This window comes from Loxodonta africana, chromosome 18 (genome assembly GCF_030014295.1).
Source record: "Loxodonta africana isolate mLoxAfr1 chromosome 18, mLoxAfr1.hap2, whole genome shotgun sequence".
Lineage (NCBI taxonomy): Eukaryota > Metazoa > Chordata > Mammalia > Proboscidea > Elephantidae > Loxodonta > Loxodonta africana.
The window spans coordinates 13,218,468-13,238,906 of NC_087359.1; the positions used below are offsets into that span (position 1 = coordinate 13,218,468).

The 20,439-nt window shown below is 59.2% G+C and overlaps 2 protein-coding genes across 5 annotated transcripts in view; both read right to left on the reverse strand.

The window, feature by feature from the left end:
- Nucleotides 1–137: 137 nt before the first annotated feature.
- Nucleotides 138–17,597, reverse strand: GAA (alpha glucosidase). 4 transcript variants are annotated; one of them, XM_064270607.1, is made up of 20 exons: nucleotides 17,549–17,597; nucleotides 14,661–15,247; nucleotides 14,133–14,278; nucleotides 13,406–13,571; nucleotides 11,853–11,949; nucleotides 11,289–11,408; nucleotides 11,091–11,209; nucleotides 10,864–10,995; nucleotides 8,697–8,807; nucleotides 7,814–7,927; nucleotides 7,624–7,735; nucleotides 6,985–7,102; nucleotides 6,412–6,545; nucleotides 5,271–5,422; nucleotides 4,815–4,963; nucleotides 3,133–3,274; nucleotides 2,505–2,654; nucleotides 1,636–1,800; nucleotides 1,216–1,368; nucleotides 138–770 (listed from the first exon to the last, which is right to left on the reverse strand). In XM_064270607.1, the coding sequence occupies exons 2-20, from the start codon at nucleotides 15,201–15,203 to the stop codon at nucleotides 711–713; spliced, it is 2,883 nt and encodes a 960-aa protein (XP_064126677.1). In that variant the 5' UTR covers nucleotides 15,204–15,247; nucleotides 17,549–17,597; the 3' UTR covers nucleotides 138–710. The 4 variants fall into 4 exon arrangements, with proteins under 4 accessions (XP_064126677.1, XP_064126674.1, XP_064126676.1 ...); XM_064270604.1 differs by lacking the exon at nucleotides 17,549–17,597 and adding an exon at nucleotides 17,395–17,509; XM_064270606.1 differs by lacking the exon at nucleotides 17,549–17,597 and adding an exon at nucleotides 17,395–17,507 and having other exon boundaries at nucleotides 7,624–7,708.
- Nucleotides 17,598–17,794: 197 nt separating this feature from the next.
- The window catches only part of CCDC40 (coiled-coil domain 40 molecular ruler complex subunit), a 63,418-nt gene continuing 60,773 nt past the window's right edge, over nucleotides 17,795–20,439 (reverse strand). Inside the window, exon 18 of the mRNA XM_064270609.1 lies at nucleotides 17,795–19,758. Coding sequence (XP_064126679.1) covers nucleotides 19,522–19,758 — 237 coding nt within the window. The 3' untranslated portion in view covers nucleotides 17,795–19,521. The remainder of the gene's footprint in view (nucleotides 19,759–20,439) is intronic.

Consider the following 20,439-nt stretch of genomic DNA (forward strand, 5'->3'; position numbering starts at 1 on the left):
TGTACAGTTCACGAAGAGACTTTATCTAGAATGCTGACTTGGTCAAGTTGGGGTTCACACCAGGGACACGGTTGCTGCCTCCATTCCGTGGCCCTTGGACACATCCTGCCCTGAGTCCCAGAAAGAGCTACAGCAGCTTGATTCCAAATACCCGTTTTATTAATAACGGTACTTAAGATTAACAGTTGTCCCAAGTCCTGTGAATTCTCCTCAGTTCCCTGGGCTCACTGTCAGCAGACTTAGGAGTCAGCCCTGTCTGTCCTCGGGGGGCAGCGGCCCAGCTCCCACCTTGACATGTAGTCAGAGCAGCAGCTGCCGCGTGGCAGGACCATGACCTCCGGTGCAGATAAGACATTCTCCACCCCACGCATCGCTTTCTCTGCTGTCACGGATAGTTTAGCTGATAGCTGCTAACATTACATGCATTCCAGTGACATGCTGTGGAGAGGTGACATACTTAAGACAGAGCAGCCCTCAAGGGTACTGACCCAATTCTGAAATCTGGGGAAAAAAACTGTCAAAGATGTGTCAGGAGACACAACAAGCGAGGGACAGTCAGCACAAGGCTCACGGTACATGCTCCCAGGCCCAAACACGGCTGACCGAGTGGTGCGGGTTCACTCCCTGCTCTGCTTCTGTTACAGAGGGCAGGGGACTAAAGGCATCCCTGTCACAGAGGGCAGAGGACTGAAGGTGTCGCTGACACCCAGTCAGGTCCAACTGATGAGGAACTCTTCTCCCACTGATAGTGACACGGGGACGTCCAGGATCTGGAGAAATAAAAACAGCACCCAGCGTCAGTGCAGTTCCCAGGCACTCAGGTGATGGGTGCTGGACGTGGCGGGCGGCAGATACGGTTTCAGGCCTCAGCCCCTGGGGAGGGTTCATGCTCTGGTACTTGCCCGGCTGACTCAGGACTAAGGCTCTCAGCATTTGCCATCTTAGCTTGGAAAATAAGGTGCTGTTTAGACAACAGCTCACGAGTCTCCAAGCTGACCACATCACCCTCCAAACGGAGAGAAGAGGCTGGCTATGTGTGGCTGTGCCTACCCCAAGGATGACATTCTCTCTACTGGGCAACAGAAGGCTCAGCTGGCATTTTGTTATCAGGAGCCCCCCACCCCCGATGGTTCTGACAGGCTGGCTTGGTTGGCCATTCTTTTCCTTAGTCCCTGCAGGCACCCCCTCTGCGGTGCCCACGGAGGGCGTCCTTGCCTTGGTGTCAGGGCTGTAGGTGAAGTTGGAGACTGGAACGCCGTTGGAGAGGACCTGCCGTGGGGCTGTGGCCACACCCAGGATGGTCACCTTCCTCAGCTGTAAGCTGGCTCCCTCACTGGCCACGTGCACCAGCTTGTTCACAACAGTGTTCTGGCCCCACCCAGAGAGAGATGCAAGTGGTGGGCACAAGCCCCACCAGAACAGAATGGGTTTGGGAGGGCACCCAGGGATGGCTCCCCTCTGTGTAGACCCTGAGGCATGAGGCCACTGGATTCCTGCCAGGGTGCTTTACCCACAGCCCCTGGGAAACAGCCCTTCTCCCACTCTGGACAGAGACGGCACATCACATGGGGGCCATCACCCAGGCTGTGCCCCCTCTGACTCTCCCTCCTGGCCGGCCCCTGACTCAGGACTCACATTCTTGGCCAGGAAGACGACCAGGGTGTAGGACCCACGCTCCAGCACTCCCAGGCTCTCCCCGTCGTCCCAGAAGAGCTCCCCCTGGGCCTCGCCGCTAGGGCTCAGGGCCACCACCAGGGCCATGGGCTGCTTGCGGGACTCAGTGGTGGTGAGACCGGGGCCCTTGAGGGTGTGGACACACATTGTTACCTGGACCCTGGGCAAGGGCCCCAGACCCAGGGGAGTAACGGGAGGTTGGTCTCCTCTGCGGAGAGACCAGGATCCACAGCAGAGTCCGGAGGGCTGAGCAGCCACCCTGGCCCAGCCCTCCCACTTCAATGCTGTCCCTCATCTGCAGCCCCCACAGGGAGGGGCCGGGTCTTTGCCTATGCTGCTCCCTCATCCCCGACAGCGAAGCGGCTGGACTTCAGTCTCCTCCTACCTCAGGGGCGCCCCACCTCCAGATGTCTCTCCCAATCCCCCTCCCTAGGTCCTGGCATCTACCGCAGATCCACAGTGCAGCATCCACATCTTTGTCACATCTCTGCACCAGGCAGAGGCCCTGAAGGAAAGGACGCAGAAGGCCCACAAAGGATTCCCTAGGAAAGAGCAAGTGAAGCCACCGCCCAGCCCAGGCCATGAGGGAGATGCCTGGCTGCCCTCAGGTCCCTCTCTGTCCAGTCCTTCAGCCCTCAGACCCCGGTCCTCTCAGACTGGACTCCTCAGGAGCCCCTATTCCACAGTAGCCATGGAGACTCAGCGCCTGGCCCAGGTACCTGCAGGGGACAGTGTGCCAGCCCAGCAGACCCCCATTCCTGGTGGCCCAGAAAACTGCAGGGGGACGGTGTGCCCGGCCCAGCGGACCCCCATTCATGGTGCCCAGGTACCTGCAAGGGGATGATGTACCCGGCCCGCAGGTGGAGGTTGATGGTGTCCAGTGGGGCAGGTAGCTTCACCCACTGTCCCTGGCTGCGGATAACTGATGTGAGAGGTGTGGAAGGTGGCGGTGGGAGGCTGCCCAGGGCCTCCACTGGCACCTGGAGGGTAGGGCTCATGTCAGCAGGGCCCCGGGCAGTGCCAGAGTCCCACGGCTGTCCTCAGGAGCCGTCCTCCCGTCTCCTGAGGGCTGCAAGCAGAGACTCGCTGGGACATGGCCTCGGGCAGAGAAGGGGCACCCTGCAGGAATCGGGCCACATAGTGGGGGCCCAGAGCCTGAGAGGCCCAGGCCCAGGGCCAGGGTGGGACAGGCCAGGGGACGCTGAAGGCACGCAGCAGATAAGGAGGCCACATGCGGCCAGAGGACAATTGGTGGGGACTGCACAACCCTGGCAGTGACCCTGCCAGGCCTCAGTCTCATCTGGAAATGGGTTACCTCAGGCCCCAATGGTGACATGCACAGAGCACGCAGGAGGAACTTGACTGCAGAGGCTCCCCTTTCTACTGTCTCCTCCACCCTGGCCAGTGAGAGGGACCCCTGGTCCCCAATTCCCCCAGGTTTTAGGGACCCAAGCTCACCGTCTGCAAGTTGTACCACGTGCCTGCGGGGAAATAGCCGGTCACCTTGGTCTTCCCAGCCTCCAGCACCGGGGTGATAAGGAGGGCCTCCCCCCACAGGAGCTGGCGGTCCACGGTCCAGGTGTGGGGATCCTGGGGGAACCTTCATGGGAGAGAGGGGCAGGTGGGCCTGGGGACCAGGGGAAGAGGTGACCCCCCTGCTGTGAAGCATTTGAGGGGCCCACAGGGCGATACGGGGGGCGGGCATCCCATCTTAGGGGCTCAAGGAGCTGGGACTCGGGTGAGACGTGGCCAGGCTGCTCTGGCTGACACAGTCAACACAAGAGCTGAGAACAGCCTCCTCCCCTGGCCATCATCATCCCTGGCACATGCCCAGGATGGAGTGGGGCAGGTGTCTGAAGGCAGTCAGCAGCGGCCAGCTGGTTGCTTAGCACACTTGTTTCCTGATTATCCAGCTCCAACCTCCTTCCCCGTCCTGGCCCTTGGCAGCCAGAGTTACCATGGACGCCACTTCTGTTGTCCAGGGAGACTTCCCACACCTTAATCCCTGACGTTAACTATTTAGCCCACCTGGAACTTACGTATCTGCATGGTGTGAGGAAAAAGTACGCACATGGACTTTTCCAAATAGCTCACCACCCCGTGACCGGACAATCTGTAGCCCAACGTGTGAGACGCCTATGACTGGGCAATCTGTAACCCACCGCGTTGAGATACTTATGACTGGGCAATCTGTAACCCACCACGTTGAGATGCTTATGACTGAGGAATCTGTCACCCACCGCGGGAGACGCCTATGACTGGGCGATCCTTAACCCACGTGTGAGGGACCGCCTTTATCACGTGGCAGCTTCTTATGCACACTGCGATGTCCCTCCAAAAGGTGTGTTGTAAATCCTGCTACACCGAGTAAAAAAAACCCAGATCCTGCTATACCTGTGGCTATAATCCCATTTGGGAATGGGTTTTCTTTGTTGTTAATGAATTTCTATAGGCTACATCTTAAGTCAATTTCTCTTAAGATATAAAAAAAGCAGACTGAGCAAACAACCAACCAAGCAAGCACCGACAGGGAAGACAGATGGCAGGCCACATGAGATCCCCAAGGAACCAAGAAACAGAAACTGAAAGAGACAAGGACCTTCCTCCAGGGCCCACAGAAAGAGCCTTTCCCTACTGCCGGCACCCTGAATTCAGGCTTCTGGCCACCTAAGCTGTGAGAAAATAAGTCTCTGTTTATTAAAGCCACCTACTTGTGGTATTTATGCCGTAGCAGCACCAGATAACTAAGACAGGTCAAGTCCTGTTTGGAGAACATGATGAGGTTTCTTTTCAAGTCATTTTCTCTTAAGCCACTCCCAGACTAACCACAACGCTTCATACTTCACCACTTAGTCCATCTCGGTCTTCTTCAGCTTGGGTTTCCCTACCTCAAATACCCCCAGCCCTGAGCTGAGATCTAAGGGGTGGGGGGCAGGGACTGGGGGCCCAGGGGCATCTCGGTCGGGGAGGCCCAGGTTTTGGCCCCATCTCAGTTAGCTGCAATCAGCTCCTGGCTGGGTTCCTGGGAACACAGCCAGTAGCCCGACAGGCTGCCCTGGGGTCAGGGGACCTGAGCACTGGGAGGGACCGGAATGTCAGCAGTCTCGTGGTCAGGCCCTCCTTCTCCCTGGGTCACTCACTCCAGGAAGAGGGGCCGGGCCACCGTCTCGCCCCTGACGTGGGCCCTGTGGAACAGCGTGTACAGGTGAGGAAGCAGCACGTAGCGCAGGGCGAAGGCCTTCCTCATGGCTTCCTGTGCTGTCTCGCTGAAACTGTATGGCTCCTGAGGCTGTGGCGGGGAGGCAGGGGAGTGGAGAAGGTATGTGGGCTCGGGACGGCCGGTCCCTGAGAATCTCCACCTGGGAGTTCCAGGGGACTCCTTGACCACCCAGCGTGTGGCAACAAATGGCGGCACTGAACCTGGGCCGAGCTGCTCAGTCAGGGAAGCAAGCCACAGCCCAGGGCTGGGGGACTCTCTAGGCAGGGTCTCGGGTCGGTGAGAGAGAATTTGTTGCTAGCACACACCCTACAAAGGATACCCCTCAGGCGGACACGAAAGGCCACCAGGCAGTCACCCATCCTGGATCCTCGCCTACCAGGCTGCTGAGGTCGTTGTGGTTGCGCATAAACGGGTAGAAAGCTCCCAGCTGGGTCCAGCGCACGCACAGCTCCTCCGAAGTGTTGCCCAGGAAGCCGCAGATGTCAGCCCCAACCAGGGGCACGCCCAACAGGTTGAAGAGCAGGGTTGCTGTGAGGGCAGAGCCAGGACGGGCCAGGCTGCTGGGGCAGGACCAGTCACCAGGGCACCCAACAGATGTGCCCGTGACGCTCCCTGGCTGTCAAAGGGCCATCTCACATTCGGCCTGGTGCCATCCCCACTCCCCACGCTCAGTGGGACACATGGAGAGAGCTGTGCTGGGCTGGCCCCACACTGCCCTTGACGACTCCTCAGGAACCACGATCCCGAGTGGGGAGCCGGGGACAGGACTGGGCCAACTGGGGCCTGGGGACTTCTCCGTGTCAAGATAGATTCTAGGGACTGTGTTGTGGACTCTGCTGATGAACAGCAGTTCATGTGAGAACCAGAACCTGACAACCAGAAAGGAGGGGAGCAGAGCCCAGCAACCCCAACCCACAGCTCTGCAGGCCCTCTGACCCCAGGCCCTGCTGCGCCTGCCTCCAGTATCCTACAGCTCTTTAGGCCCTCTGACCCCAGGCCCCGCTATGCCCGCCTCCAGTATCCTACAGCTCTGCCGCCCTCTGACCCCAGGCCCTGCTGTGCCCACCTCCAGTACCCTACAGCTCAGGGTGTGCACCGCCCACCAGAAGAGGTGAGAGCCTACAGTTTTGTGGGCACAGGCCAGCGGGAGACAAAGACAGGGATACCCAGAAATCAGGGTACCAGACCTGCACAGGTCAGTAGACCTGCACAGGTAGGTAGATTTACAAAAGCAGACCTACATAGGTGGACACACTTGCATATATGAGCAAACCTGCACAGTTAGACAGAGCTGCACAGGGGAGCAGAGCTACACAGGTGAGCAGACCTGAGGAAACCTGCACAGGTGGGCAGGGGCCAGGGGGCCTTGTACCCTACACAAGTCGGCAGCAGGCCCCCACGCCATTGCAGCCGCATCCCTCTGGGCTGTGCTGAGCCCAGGCCCCAGCTCCGGGTGAACCTCCCCACCCAGGCTCCAGCCCTAATCTGGGCGGCACCTTCCCGGCAGAGGCTCTCACCAGGCACCGACAGGGCAAGCTGCTCCCAGCTGCTCCACACGTCCCCTGTCCAGTGGCCAGCATATCGGCCGTGGCTGGCAAAGGTTGAACGGGAGATCACAAAGGGGCGTGTCCCCCGAGCCATCACCAGGGCCCTGGGTGGAGCAGGGGGACAGAGAGCTGAGAGGCCCATCCAGTGACCCCGCTGCCCGCTTGACGGTCCAAGGCCTCGAGAACCCAGTGCTGTCTGGGTGAGCTGGAGGCCAGGGGAGCACGCGGGGCACCGGCAAGGTCCGCAGCTCAGTGGGCACTGAGCCAGTCTCACCCACCCTGAGGACAAGCTGCGCCACATGGAAGGCTTATGTCCCCCACTCATAACAGCGTCTTGGTCACCCAGACCCACCTGTCCACTCACCCCCAGGATCCTACTTCATGGAGGGCAAGCTGTTAGGGGTGAAGGTGCAGGGAGGGAGCGAGGGGCGGTGTGCTCAGCCCTCCTGCTGGCCCCGGGAGTTCTCTGGGCCTCCTCCACACGGCCCCATGGTGGGACAGGCTGGCACGGCAGACCTGGGCACGGGCGGGTGGCCCCCTCACCTGTGGGAGGCGATGGCCTCGGTCAGCCCGTACAGGTTGTGCAGGTTGTAGTGGGAGGACAGGTGCTGGTGGCTGGAGGCACAAATGGTGGCCGCTCTGAGGGTCCCGCCAGCCACGCCTGGAAAGGAGGCTGGTTTTCATGAAGCCTTGTCCAGCCCACTAGACCACCCTGCCTCCTACACAGCCCCTCCCACCCCACGTCAGATCCGGCACTCTCCTCTGTTCACTCTCATCGGGTCACCCCCCAGAGCTCAGGCTGTGCCCCTGAAGAGCCCGCACTCTCACCAATGACAAGCACAAACCCCCAGATTTCAAAACTTTGTCTGGGCCCATTTTAAGTCTTCCTGTCCCTTTGTCTAAGCCTCAGCTGTGGGTGTCTGCACTGCTTGGTGGCCTCTCCCCTACCCTGAATCTCAATCCTGGGGTCCCCTCCCCTTTCCCAGCTACCAGCTTCTCAGAAACGAGAACTTTGGGTACCCTGAACCGAAGATGGAAATCCCTGACGTGAGTTAGAAAATCCTCAATCTGGCGCCCAGTGGGTGCGGGTCCTCTAGGCTGGCAACATAGCCACATGAGGCCTGATCCTGACGTACCAGCCCAGCAGGGACCCACCCCCACACGGGGCCATAGGGCGCTCACCTGGCACGTAGGGCGGGTTCTCCAGCTCATTGTCAGGGCAGCCGGCCTCAGAGCCCTTTACAAAGTTGGACGGCTCATTCATGTCCTGCAAGAGAGGCCCGAGCAGTGGGCACTGCTGCTCAGAGGTGCAGGCCCAGGGGGGTGCAGAGGAGGTGGTGGGACAGCGCACAGTGGGGGGCCCAGCACTTACGATCCACATGCCGTCGAAAGGCACCTGGGCATGGAACTCAGCTACCATGTCCTGCCACCAGCTCTGGGTCTCAGGGTTGGTGAAGTCAGGGAAGGCGGAGGCTCCGGGCCACACCTGGAAGACAAGGGCAGAGGGGAGGCCCCAGCCTCGTCCAGAACCTGCCCGAGGTCCTGCACGTCTCCTGAGCAGGCAGAGCTGCAGCCTCATGCTCAATAAGACCCGAGACATCAGACCCAAGAGGGTGGGCCTGGGGGCCCACAAGCACGTTTCCACAGTGTGAACCCCATGATGAGCAGTGGTACTGGGGGCCAAGCCAGGGGCCATCCCAGACACGTCCCCTAGGGGATGGACAGATGGACTACAGAACCAGGGGCTGTCATGGGAGAGGGGTGGGAGAGAAACCCACCCAAGCCCCCACCTGACACAAAAGACCTAGAACCAAGTCTCACACATCTGCACTTCAGGGTGTCTTCCCAGCCTTCTCCGTGGCCAGGTGCCCTGTCCACTCGGTTCTGGGCACACCCTGCAATGGGGAGGTCTGGGCCTGCCACATTCTCCATGGGAAGGCCCGGGAACTGGCAGGAGGCTCCCAGGTCTCGGGGAACAAAGGGGACCAGGAAGTCTCGCCAGGGCCTGCAGAGCTCATTCCTGGGCTGGACCTGGCTGCCCGATGAGCCACGGGGCCTCTGGTGGAAGGACGGGCAGTGGTGTTCCTTGTCAGGGGCCCCCACCACCCCCAGGTCTGACTCACACCCCTCCCCCACTCTGTGCCACTGCACACTGGATGGCAACGACTGCTGAAATCCCCTTGTTCCTGAGCAGCTACCTGCTCCCACTGGCCAGAGACCCCTGCTTTCTAACCTCTGCCCCTGGGGTCCCTCACCTTCCCGATCAGCGGCTGCCCAGTGTCGTTAGTGATGAAGACTCCCCTCCTCAGGCCCTCATCGTAGGGTCTGTAGCTCCCGGCAGGGCCCGAGCTGCTGATGGCAGGATCCTGAGGGTAAGAAACCAGTCAGGACTAGAAGGAAGCCGCCTGGAGCCTGGGCGCCAACCGCTGGGAAAACGGGACAAACCTCAGAACACGCCTTAACCTGTGGGAGAGGCAGGGAGGAAGCCGTGCCCAGCACAGCATACCCATGCGTATGCACATACCACATTTGCACGCAAAGCGTGCCCACCTGTACACACACAGCACACCCACGCACGAACACGCACAGCACACCCACACGCACAGCACGCCCACGTGTACACAGCACACCCACACACACAGTATGCCCATGTGCTTACGCACATAGCACGCCACATGTACATGCACAGCACACACACACAGCACGCCCACGTGTACACACAACACACCCATGCACTTACGGACAGCACATCCACACACAGCACGCCCATGTGTACACACACAACACACCCATGAGCTTATGCACACGGCACACCTGCACACACAGCACACCCACACACCGTGTGCCCATATGTATGTGCCCAGCACACCCACACACACAGCATGCCCACACGTATGCACACAGCACGGCTGCACACACAGCACGCCTGCACACACAGCACAGCTGCCCACACAGCACACCCACGTGTATGCACACAGCACAATCGCATGTGTATGTGCACACAGCTGCTTGGAAGATGGGAGAGAAGGGGACCAGCTGGTTAAGCTTACTTGACTTTCCCAAACGTCCTACAGCAAACATTTACCTTTTACAACAATCTTCAAAACCGAAAAAGAAAGGGTCTCGCGTCTGCCCTCTGCTCCAACTGGCCACTAACGCTTGTAGCCCTGAGAAGGCTACGTCAGCACAACCCCAAAACTCTCGGCAACTGAACCTCCTCCATCTAACGGGGCTCCATGGTGGTGACCATTTAGCTTCTCAGATCCCTCCTAAGGCCGCAGGGCCGGGAATGTGACCCAGGTCCTGAATCCCATCCCTCTGGCTGGGGGACCTGGTCCAGGAAGGCTCTGTTTTCATGCTGAGCCACTCAGAGGCCTGCCCTGGGTTCCCTTCTCACCAGAGCTGGAGCAAAGAGCTGTCCCCTCTGGTGCCAGCACTAGGGATGTGAGCAGGGCTGCCCTCGGCCACAGCCTCTCCCATCACAGAGCCGAGGGGAGGCAGAGCCAGGGGACAGGTGGCTCCCATTGTTCCTGCTGCCCCTATCAGTGCTCGGGGACGTTAGCTGATCGTCCCCACTTTCTGCAATAAGCCAGTTCACATAATTTACACACGAGAGAATCCTGAGCACAAGTGTCTCTGGGGCTGCGAAGTGTGGAGCCTTCTTGCAGGAAGCCAAGTTGGCCTTTGGTCCTGGATTCTGAGCGCTGGACCACACCTGAGGCCAATGAGTGAGGCCCGCCTGACTGGAGGGACCAGCTGGGGGCCTGATGCTGCCTGAGCCGCAGGCATGAGGTGAGGCCAATGAAGGCCCCGGAAGACGTAGGCTCACAGGAGCTCCCTGGTTGGCCAGCAGAACCTTCTACTCTTGGGAGGGTAAGTATGTGCCAACAGCCCCCTGAACCTCACCCTCCTTGTTTGTATCCTTTTCTCTTCTAGATTAAAGATAGCACTTTCCCTGCAGTCTGTCAATAATTTTGCTTTCCCTGCAGTCTGTCAATCGTTTTGACAGATCATCAGCCTTAAGAAACAAAAAGGCAGTGCTCGCTGACCTGGACCCAGGTGAGTGGGGAAGGGGGCAGTGCCCACTGACCTGGCCCCGGGTAAATGGGGAAGGGGCATGGTGCCCGCTGACCTGGCCCCAGTGAGTCGGGGTTAGGGACAGATGGCTGCAATGGCAATGGAGGGCTGGACTGATCAGGGAAGGGAAGTGGAATCTCCCTGGACTGGTGTGACATCACAGGGACCTTTAAGCCTGAGCAGCAGGGGCCATATGTACATTTCTCAAGGCTCCCTCAGTACCAAGAAGACCCTCCAAGGACGTCCTCGGTGACAACAGCAGACACAGGGTGAAGCCGGATGAGAGAGGAGCCTCTAGGCCCACCCTCCAAAGGCATGGACGCACAGGAGGTGCAGCACACTCACGACAATCATGACGTAGTGCCGGCCACCCTGGTGGAGCTCCTGCACCATGGCGGGGAAGTCCTCAAAGCCGTGCTTGTTGAAGGTGAAGTCCCTTCTGGCATCCATGTAGTCCAGGTCATTCCACTGGACGTCCTGTGGCCGACCACAGGGCCCAGCCGCTGAGTTGTGGGGGGCAGCGCCCAGACCCCTTGGACCCCCACGCCACCCCTGCCCAGCCTGGGACTCACCAGGGGGAAGTTGGCCCTGGTCATGTTCTCCACCACCTGGCGGACGATGGCCGTGGAGGAGTAGCCCCAGCGGCAGAGGTGGAAACCCAGAGCCCAGTAGGGCGGCATCGATGGGTGCCCTGCAGACATGCAGGCATGAGTGGGCAGAGTGGGGGGCGTGGGCTGGGAGCAGGCGTGCACACCCCTGGGGAGGCCTACCGATGACCGCCAGGTACTGCTGCACCACACTCTTGGGCTCTGGCCCCAGGAAGACATACATGTCCAGGATGCCACCGGTCGTCCTCCAGCTGAGGGCCGGGCTCGGCTGCAGGACCACATCTGCAGAGACAACAACTCTGGGCTCAGGGACCAGCACCCATTCCCCCCTCAAGGGCCCTCGGCACTCACTGAAGGCCAGACCACAGCCGGGCAGGGGTGGGGGGTGGACTCCCACAGGGAGCCCAGGAGCTGAGGCTCTGAGTCCCTGGGACTCCCCTTTCTGGCCTCTGCCCGTCCCCTAGGCCAGGATCCCAGAGCCCACCGTGGGGGTACCAAAGGGCAGAGCTGGGAGAAGCCCCAGCCCATGGACTCAGCTGAGAAAACAAGGCCTGGCCCCCATCATAGCCCACATCCATGTCCACGCTTTCCAGGCTGTCCCCCTTGGGAAAGAGGGTGCTGCTGCACCCAGAGAGGCTGCCAGCCTGGGGGTTGGGGGTTGGGAGCGGCCCTGGCTGGAGGGCTGGGGGCTCCAGTGGCAGCTGTGGTGGGCACCTATTCACTCACCCATGGCATTGCTGTTCAGCAGGAACACCCCATGCGCCGAGCCTCCGTCCTCCAGGGCCAGGTAGAAGGGGTGGGAGCCGTAGAGGTTCGTGCCAGGCTGGGGCAGGAGACGGTTCTGTCAGCCCCTTGCCTACCAACCCATAGCCACATGTGCTGAGCTACGGCCCTGCGGACAAGCTCACCCCAGGATAGGGTGCGTACATGACATGTTCCACCCCAATTGCCTGGCCGGCCAGTTCCCAGGACACCACTCCTGACCCACTGCCCTCAAGATGGCTTCTCCCTGCTCAAGTCCCACGCCAGGCCTTCTGGAAGCAGGTAATAAAATCTCTGGCCTTCAGTCCTGGCCCACCACCCATTAGCTGGGGGTCCTGGGCAGGCCGCTCGGCCTGTGGACTCTGGATTTCCATCCATAAACCTCTCCCCGTCGTGGTTGTTATGAGGCTGCGCCAGGCCACACCTCGGGAGGGGAGGGTCCTGAGCATACCTCCTGGGCGATTCTGTCTGGGGTGGGGAGTCAGCCCACTAGGGGGGTCTACTTTTGGGGGGGGCGGGCGGGGAAATTCTCAACAAGCCCATTGGCAAATCCAAACCACAGTGAGATGCTTCTTCACCCCACTAGGAAAACTATGATTAAAAACAACGGGAAATACCACGCGTTGGTGGGGAAGGGGAAAGACTGGAACCCTTGTTCACGGCTGGTGGGAAGGTAACACGGTTCAGCCGCTGTGGCAGTGGTTCCTCTGCAAGGTACACATGGAACTACCGCCCAACCCAGCAATTCCGCTCCTAGGTATACGCCCAAGAGAGCTGAAAGCTGGGACTCAGACTCAAACTTGTCCACCCGTGCCCACTACAGCACTGTTCACAATGGCCTGAAGGAGGAAACAACCCAAGTGCCCATCAACAGGCGAGTGGATGAACACAACGCGGCCCATCCATACAACGGAATACCATTCACCCATAAAAAGGAATGAAATCCTAGCACACGCTATGACACGGTAAACCTTGAAAATACCATGCCAAGTGAAACAAGCCAGACACAAAAGGGCACATACTATGTGAAATGTCTAGAATGAGCGAATATGCAGAGACCACAGTGCACTGGTGATACCAGGGCTGGGGGGATGGGGAATAAAATGGGGAATGGGGAGTTTAAAAAAGCCTCTTGAAGCCCTAACATCTCTGCTTATTATGTGTTTCAGGGTCCCGAGTGGACGTGGAGTTGCACACAGTTCGGGATTCCAAAAGCAGCAGGAAGTCCTCTGAGGAAACCTCGATCTGGCGTAGAGTCCCAGGGTCTCTGGAAGAGTGGGAGGCTCCCGTCGCTGCCTCTCTGAGGCCCCTGAGCGGGGCTAGACGCAGACACTGTGCTCCCTGGAGACTGTATAGCTCTCATCTGACCTCACACACAGGGACCAGGGTTCGGGGAGGGGGGGGTCCCTCCAGAGAAGGACGGAAATCTCGTGCCCCCACCCACCTCATCACTGCACACCTTAGACCCCACCACAGCCCTCAGCCCCCGCCTGTGTCCCTGCTGGCCAGCCCTCTACCTCGGGGGCCATGTCCCGATTCCAGAGGGTGATCCTGGTCCAGTTGGTGTTGAGCATTAGGGGGCTGAGGTGCTCAGCGAGGCCCACCACATATGGGGTGGGCAAGGTGGTGGACAGCTGCAGAAACTGGTCAGTGAAGAACAGGGGGGCCACCGTCGTGTTCAGCCTGTTGGAGGAACAGGGCTTCCTTGCACCAGCAGGTCAGGGGGCCTGAGGGGATCTTCCCAGAGAGCTGGGGACCCTGGGTGGATGGCCATGAGGCCTCTCTAGATGGGACAGAGGTGGCCACACCGGATCCAAAGAAGAGCACTCCAGGGGAGGGACCAGGGAGGCCAGGGTACGAGGTAGGGCTTGACATCGAAGGACAGCGACCAGGCTAGGGTGGAGTGAGGAAGGGGCAGGGTCTGTGAGGACCAGAACTGTGGGGTGGAATGGGGGTGGGGGGCAAGGTCTGCAAAGAGCAGACCTGTAGGGTAGAGGGAGAAGGGGGCAGGGTCTTCGAGGACCACAGCTGTGGGGCAGGGTGAGGAGGAGGCAGGGTCTGCATGGACCAGAGCTGTGGGGTGGAGTGAGGAGGGGGCAGGGTCTGCATGGACCAGAGCTGTGGGACGATGCCGTCCTCTGTCAGGCAGGCTTGTCAGGACGCTCAGGCCCTGCAGGGCAAACACAAGCTCCCAGCCTGGGACCTCCTGTCAAGGCTGGGACCAGGGCGGAGACCAGCGCTTACAGCACGCAGCCGTCCAGCTTCCTGCGCACGACCATGCCGAAGGGCTCCTGCGAGAACTCCAAGCTGTAGAGTGGGGTCAGGGCCCGGCGGAGCACACGCGGGGTCTCCAGTGGGACCTCATAGCGCCTGTTAGCGGGATCTTTAATCTAGAAAGGGAGGGAGAGAGATGGTCCAAGGCCCTTCATGGGACAGCCTGGCCATCCCCATACCTTTCCGCTCCTCCTTCACCCCCAGAACAAGTGATGCTGAAGACCAGGGGTTAGTTCACATCCCAGGTGGCCAGGGCACAGGAAACATTTGTGTGGCAAGTGAACATGCAGGTAGAATGTGCTGTTGTCATTGTCCACACACCCTCTCTTCTCTCTGCCCTGCCCCCGCCCCTGGTCTCCACCCCCCTCACCCCTGGTCTCTGCCCACCCCCCTACCCCAACCCCTGGTCTCTGCCCCAACCCCTTGTCTCCACCCCTGAAGCTCTTCTCTGCTTCTGAGCACTAGTCTCCGCCTCTGCCCAGCCCCCACCCTACCCACCATGAAGTGGAGGCGGCTCTCAGTTTCCATCAGCACCTCCAGCTGCAAGGTCAGGATGTCCTTGGGGAAGAAGGTGGGGGTGGCGCGGGTCAGGGTGGCCGTGTAGCCCATCTGTGTGGTGGTGAGGTTCTCCAGCCTATAGCTGGGATAGCTGGGGGGGAAGAAGCACCAGGGCTGCCCCACTGGGGGGCCCTGGGGGCCTTGCCGCACTGGGATGTAGCAGCAGCCGCGGGCCTCACACTGCTCCTGGGTGATGGCTGCCTCGGGGGCACAGTCGAAGCGGCTGTTGGGGGGCACGTCACACTGTGCAGGCACTGGCCCTGGCCTGTCGCTGTGCTCCCGGGAGTGCTGGGGCCCTTGGCTGCGAGCTTGGTAAGCCTCCTCCAGTCCTTGGGAGAGCCCGGCCAGCTCTCGGGGAACCATGGTGAAATCACGCAGCAGGACATGCCCCATGAGGGCAGCTGTGGCCAAGAGGGTGAAGGCACAGGCCCCTAGCAGGGGCCTGGCCAGCTGCCAGGAGCAGGGCAGCCGGTCCGTGCCCATGGTCAGCTGGCTGTGGGTGATGAAGCAGCGTGGGCTGCAGAGGCCTGCGGGAGATGGAGCCGGGTCAGAAGGGAAGGAGGACTGAGCATAGGAGGGTGAGGTGGGGGCCAGGGACCTGGGCAGACCCTCCCCAGAGCACTGATGAAGGCTCGGGGGCAGGAGGGGAGAGTTCTCCAGGGTCACAGACGGTGCTGTGCAGCTTTCCTTATACTGAGGTGGGGGAGGGGAAGACAAAGGCAAATGAGTCCCTGGGGGGTGCAGAACACGCTCAGCTGCTACCAAAAGGTCGGAGGTTTGAGCCCATCCAGAGGCACCTCAGAGGAAAGGTCTGGTGATCTGCTTCTGAAAAACAAGCCAATGAAAACCCCAGTCCGTGCTGACACACGTGGGGTCACCATGAGTCAGAGACGACTCAACGGCACCTGGAGAATCCTGTGTGCTGTGAAGTCCTTTCAAAGGTCACCAGTGAGATACCTTTTATGTACGGTACAGGAACGTGACAATAGGAAGAGATGGCGTGACAGACAGGGAGCGGAACGAGTGCCTTATAGCACAGGTGCAGAAACAGGGGCCAGGAGATCAGGGCGTGGCCAGCAGGACGCAAGTGGAAGTGATGTGTGTGCCTTAGAGGGCCACGCTGCTGCCTCCAGCGTCCTTCTCCCGCTGAGTGGGATGTGAACCCACGGCAGCGAAAGGTCTCAGGCACTGAAGTACCGCAAGCCCCTGGGGATGGCAAAGCCAGAGAGAGAAGGGCTGGGCCCTGATGACGTAGGGAGAAACAGGCTTCTCTGTCTGTGCCACCACTGATCAGGGGCTCCATGACAGCAGCACCCAGAACCTCCCTGGTACAGATACCAACAAGGTACAAAGCTGATGAGCAGGTGCGTCTGGGCTGCGTAAGGTGGTAAGATTAAGAAGTGATTTTGTTTTGCTTAATGAACGCAGGATCTAGAGACGGTGACTATGAGCCAGAACTGACTCCAGGGCAAGAGGTTTGGCTGCTTCGGGGGAAGTGCTAAATATTCTGTAAAGAACAGAATGTCAGTCTGGCTCCTCTGAGCAGCAGACACCATATGCGACTGATCGCACAAGGACTACATCTGGGTGTTCATTTCCTCTGTGTGATGGAAGATGGGGAGGGACGTGGGGACCCGGGGAAGACTGAGAACCAGCAAAGCTGATGCAGGTCTGATCCCAGGGAAGGAGAGGAAAGGATGGTGGATCAAACCCCCAGCCCCCTCCTGGCCCCTGTGCAGTCTCAGGAAGGCTCGGCAAGTTCAATGGTGGGCCCCTGAGCCAACAGTGGCTGTCAGAGGAGTCCTGGACACCAGGAATGGGCCTGCCTTCATCTCCCTCACGGGCTCAGTTCTGGGCCGGGAGGCCTGCATGTCAGAACACAGGAGCTGGGGCCCTGGAGGTCTGCAAAGCACATCCTCACAGCCCCACGCCCACCCAGGCAGAAGTAAGCATAGGCTCAGGGTCTGAACCTGTTACAAACAGGTCTGCTGGGGACAACCTGGTAGCAACAGTACACGCAGTCCCCTGTGGGCCACTGGTAGGAGAGTCCCAGCCCACCTGGCCCCTCCAGACACACCTGCGATGGCTCTGAATCAGAAACCGGGAGACTCAGGGCTGAGTCTGGGGGTCGGCAGTCAGGGCAGGCATTGAGATGCCCCAGGAACGCCTTCCAAGTTTTAGAACCTTCCCACCTGGAGGCTCTGATCTGCGGGGCAGGTGGGGCCCAGGGCACAGCCAGCAAGAGCTTTCATTTTACAGATGAGGAAAGGGATCCTAGAAAAGAAGAGGCTGCCTGCCGCCCAGGAAACAGGGCGGTTCCAGGGCCATCTCCAGGCCTGACAATTTGGAGAGAAAAATAGAGAGGCACTAAAGGTCAGGGGTCACGTGTGGGTCGGTGGAATGGCTCCCTAAGGCAGCTTGATGCAGGGGGACAGCCGGGTCAAACCCCGGCCCAGTGACCCCCCAGTGACCCAGAGAGCTCATCCTCTCCTTGCCTCAGTTCCCCCCGGATATGAGGACCACAGGACCTTCCCCAAGGAATCCTGGGAGGCACAATGAGGAACTTGGAGAGTTTCCCGCGAGGCGGGCCCGCTCAGTAGAGACACTGCCGTGATCGCGGCCTCACCCACGCGTGACACCTCCCCAGCCGGGACGCGCGCTGGCCCGGTGGCACCTGCTGACTTCTCCATCCAGGGAGTCACGGCTTTGGCCCAGCGCTTTCGGGGTCACTACCGACCGCCCGGTTCCCTGTCCACGGAGGGAGCCTCCGCCAGGGCCCTGGCCTCCCCGCTCCAGCCCGGGCCCGCGGCCCTGGCCCAGCCGCTCACCTCCGTACCGGCCCGGACCGCAGCGCCACCCGGGTCTGGCCCTGGCGGGCACGTGACGGCAGCGGCACGTGACCGGCTAGCGGCGCTCAAACGGCGGGCCACGTGACGCGGCAGCCCTCGCCGTCTCCCGGGAGGGGTGCGGGCCGCCGAGCGCCCCCTGGTGGCGCGGGCCTCTGGGGCTGCGCGGCGGGCGTCTGCAGCCCCGCGTGGCTCCTCCTGATTCCCGCCCCGCTGCGCCCGCTGCGACTTCGAGGACACCCCGAGGAAGCGCGCACTTGCGGGGAGGCTGAAATTGCCATTTCCCGGCTGGGTAAGGGGCAGGTGCGTCCCTCGACCTGCTTTTATCCCCGCAGCTGTTAAGGCGCGCCTTTAGCCCCAGGAATGCCCCTCCTGCAAATCCAGCCGGAGAGGTGGACAGCCGCTCACGCACAAAGGGGTCCTCCCGGAGATGTTAAAAATAGAACTTGGAAGCAACTTAATACCGGGCCTATGGTAAAGGAATCGTTAAGAACGTTGTGATAACCCATAAAAATTCAATGACGTTTGCAAAGAATTTGTCATGAAGTCTAAAAATGCTTGTATTAAGATGAGCACGTTTTTAAAGGTGAAATATAAAAACTGTTTACACCGTATGACCTTAACTTATGACGAAAATATATGCATAGAAAAAGTCTGCAACAGGGTCGGCCCAAACATGAGCAGTGGTTGTCTGTTACCTTTGGGTGGGGGGGAGTTAAGGGCCTTCCCTGTGTCCTGTCAGTGTGTCACGCTGTGGTGCCTTGCATGTGTTGCTGTGATGCTGGAAGCTACGTCCTGGTAGTTCAGATACCAGCAGGGTCACTCATGGTGGGCTGGTTTCAGCAGAGTTTCCGGACTCAGGCAGACGAGGAAGAGCGGCCTGGTGACCTACTTCCAAAAATCAGCCAATGAAACCCATACCGATCACAACAGAATATGGTCCAGTACAGTGCTGGAAGATGAGCCCCCTAGGTTAGAAGGCACTCAAAATACAAAGTGGCCACTATAATGGACTTGAGCGTGTCAACATGAAGACAGAAATGAGGACCAGGCAACGTTCTGTTCTGTTGTACGTTGGGGTCTGCTGAGTTGGAGCCAACTGGATGGCAGCTAACAACAGCACTCAAATTCAGGAAAAAAAAAAAATTTTTAATTTATTGCTGAAAAGTTTGAAAATGAAATCATTTCATAGAACATTTTCCTTTTAAACTTCCGAGAAGCCACAAGGTAACAGGTACTCAGAAATCAAGCGTGTGGGAGCCACAGTGTGGGGCTGATAAGCAAGAAGAGATAAGCAGGCGGAAGATGGGATGCGGAGGTCTCATTTCAGCGGGTCTCGCCTCCACGAGAACTTCCCTTGATGTCCTGAGGTCCCTAACCTTCTGCAAGCTGTGAACCTGGAGTTAATTTAAACTGGGAGTGGCAGTGGGAGAAAGGTCCTGAGTTCCAGGGGGCAGCTGTGGAAAACGGGGTGGGTCATGGCCCTTCAGATGCACCGCAGTAGACAAAGCTAAGGGGTGAGGTGAAGTGCATCTTCAAGGCCATGCTGCCTAGATATGCCCCGTTTTTTGGGGGGTCCGTTCTTGTTTCCTCGCCCCAGATTCTGAGCCAGTAGTCGCTCATTGTTACGAGGAAGCACAGTCACGTGCAGAACCGGGAGGACCCTCCACCAAACAGTAAGGCCCGCGTAGGAATATGGGTTTGTGTGCCCAGCTCTGTCTTTGCATACAGAAGGCGCAAGCTCATGGAAACACCATGGGAAATGTTGGGATTTTACTCAGTTGAAACTGCTGGATGGTTTAAAAAAAAAAAAAAGTGCTGGCCTGCTTATTTCTCCTGATCTGTTTCATTCTCCAAGGGTAGCATGGCTCTGGCCACACAAAAAGATTGCTAATGTCTGGGGGAAAAACGTTATCACTATCTCGTCCACGTGGTGGCTGCCCCTTGGGAGACCCCTACGCTTCCAGCTTGGTGGCGATGGTCTGGCTGAGCTTGTGCAGAGTCTCCTGAAACTGGGGGTACTCATTCTTCACGTGGTCCAGGATGGCGCCAATGATGGCCAGCCGGTTGTCCAGCCGCTTGCTTTCCGCCTGCAGGGACTGCTCAGAGCAGAATAGGGACACGTACTTCCCGTCCTTCACAGCCTGGAGGTGCTTCAGGCGCGTCTGCAAAGTCACGATCTCTGAGAGGTTCTGGGGGAAAAGACAAGGAATTAGGCTGTGGAAATTAGAGAACCCACTGCCCCACACAAACTCCAAAACCAAAAACCAAACCAGTGGCCCTGGAGTTGACTCCGACTCACGGTGACCCCATGTGTGTCAGAGCTGAACTGTGTTCCATGGAGTTTTCAATGGCTGAGTTTTTGGAAGGAGATTGCCAGGCCTTTCTACCCAGGCATCTGTGGGTGGACTCGAACCTCCAGCCTTTCAGTTAGCAGCCAGTGTGTTAGCCATTCATACCACCCAGGACTTCACACCAACTCAGATTCAAGACATGAGAAGTTACCAAAGAGAACCCCCCCCCCCGCCCCGAGATGGTTGCTCAGTCTCAGAGTCCACAGGAAGGGCTGGCACCCATCAGCTGGCAGCCTGTCCCTCGTTCACTGCCTAGGGGACATCTTTGACTCAGTTCATGGGCTGGCCTGGTGCCAATGCCATTCCCTGTCTCATCTCTCATTTCAGGTGACCACAAATTCCCTCCTTCCAACTTTTCAGGCCATAACTCAGGTTCACACTTGACCCCTCTCTTCCGCTCACACCACATCCAGCCTAGCGGGAAATCCCATTGGGGCTACTTTCAGAGCATGTGGAATCTGAGTCTCCCCAGCCATGCGTGCCATCCCCCGAAGTCCTGTGATGGCCCCCAATGGGCCC

Bases quoted from the DNA above. Each gene is read 5' to 3' on its own strand.
- GAA (XM_064270604.1), bottom strand. The intron at 11,409-11,852 runs GTGAGTGAATAG...TTGTCTCTGCAG, and splicing joins GCTGAACAGCAATGCCATGG to ATGTGGTCCTGCAGCCGAGC. The intron at 11,210-11,288 runs GTAGGCCTCCCC...GCATGTCTGCAG, and splicing joins GCAGTACCTGGCGGTCATCG to GGCACCCATCGATGCCGCCC.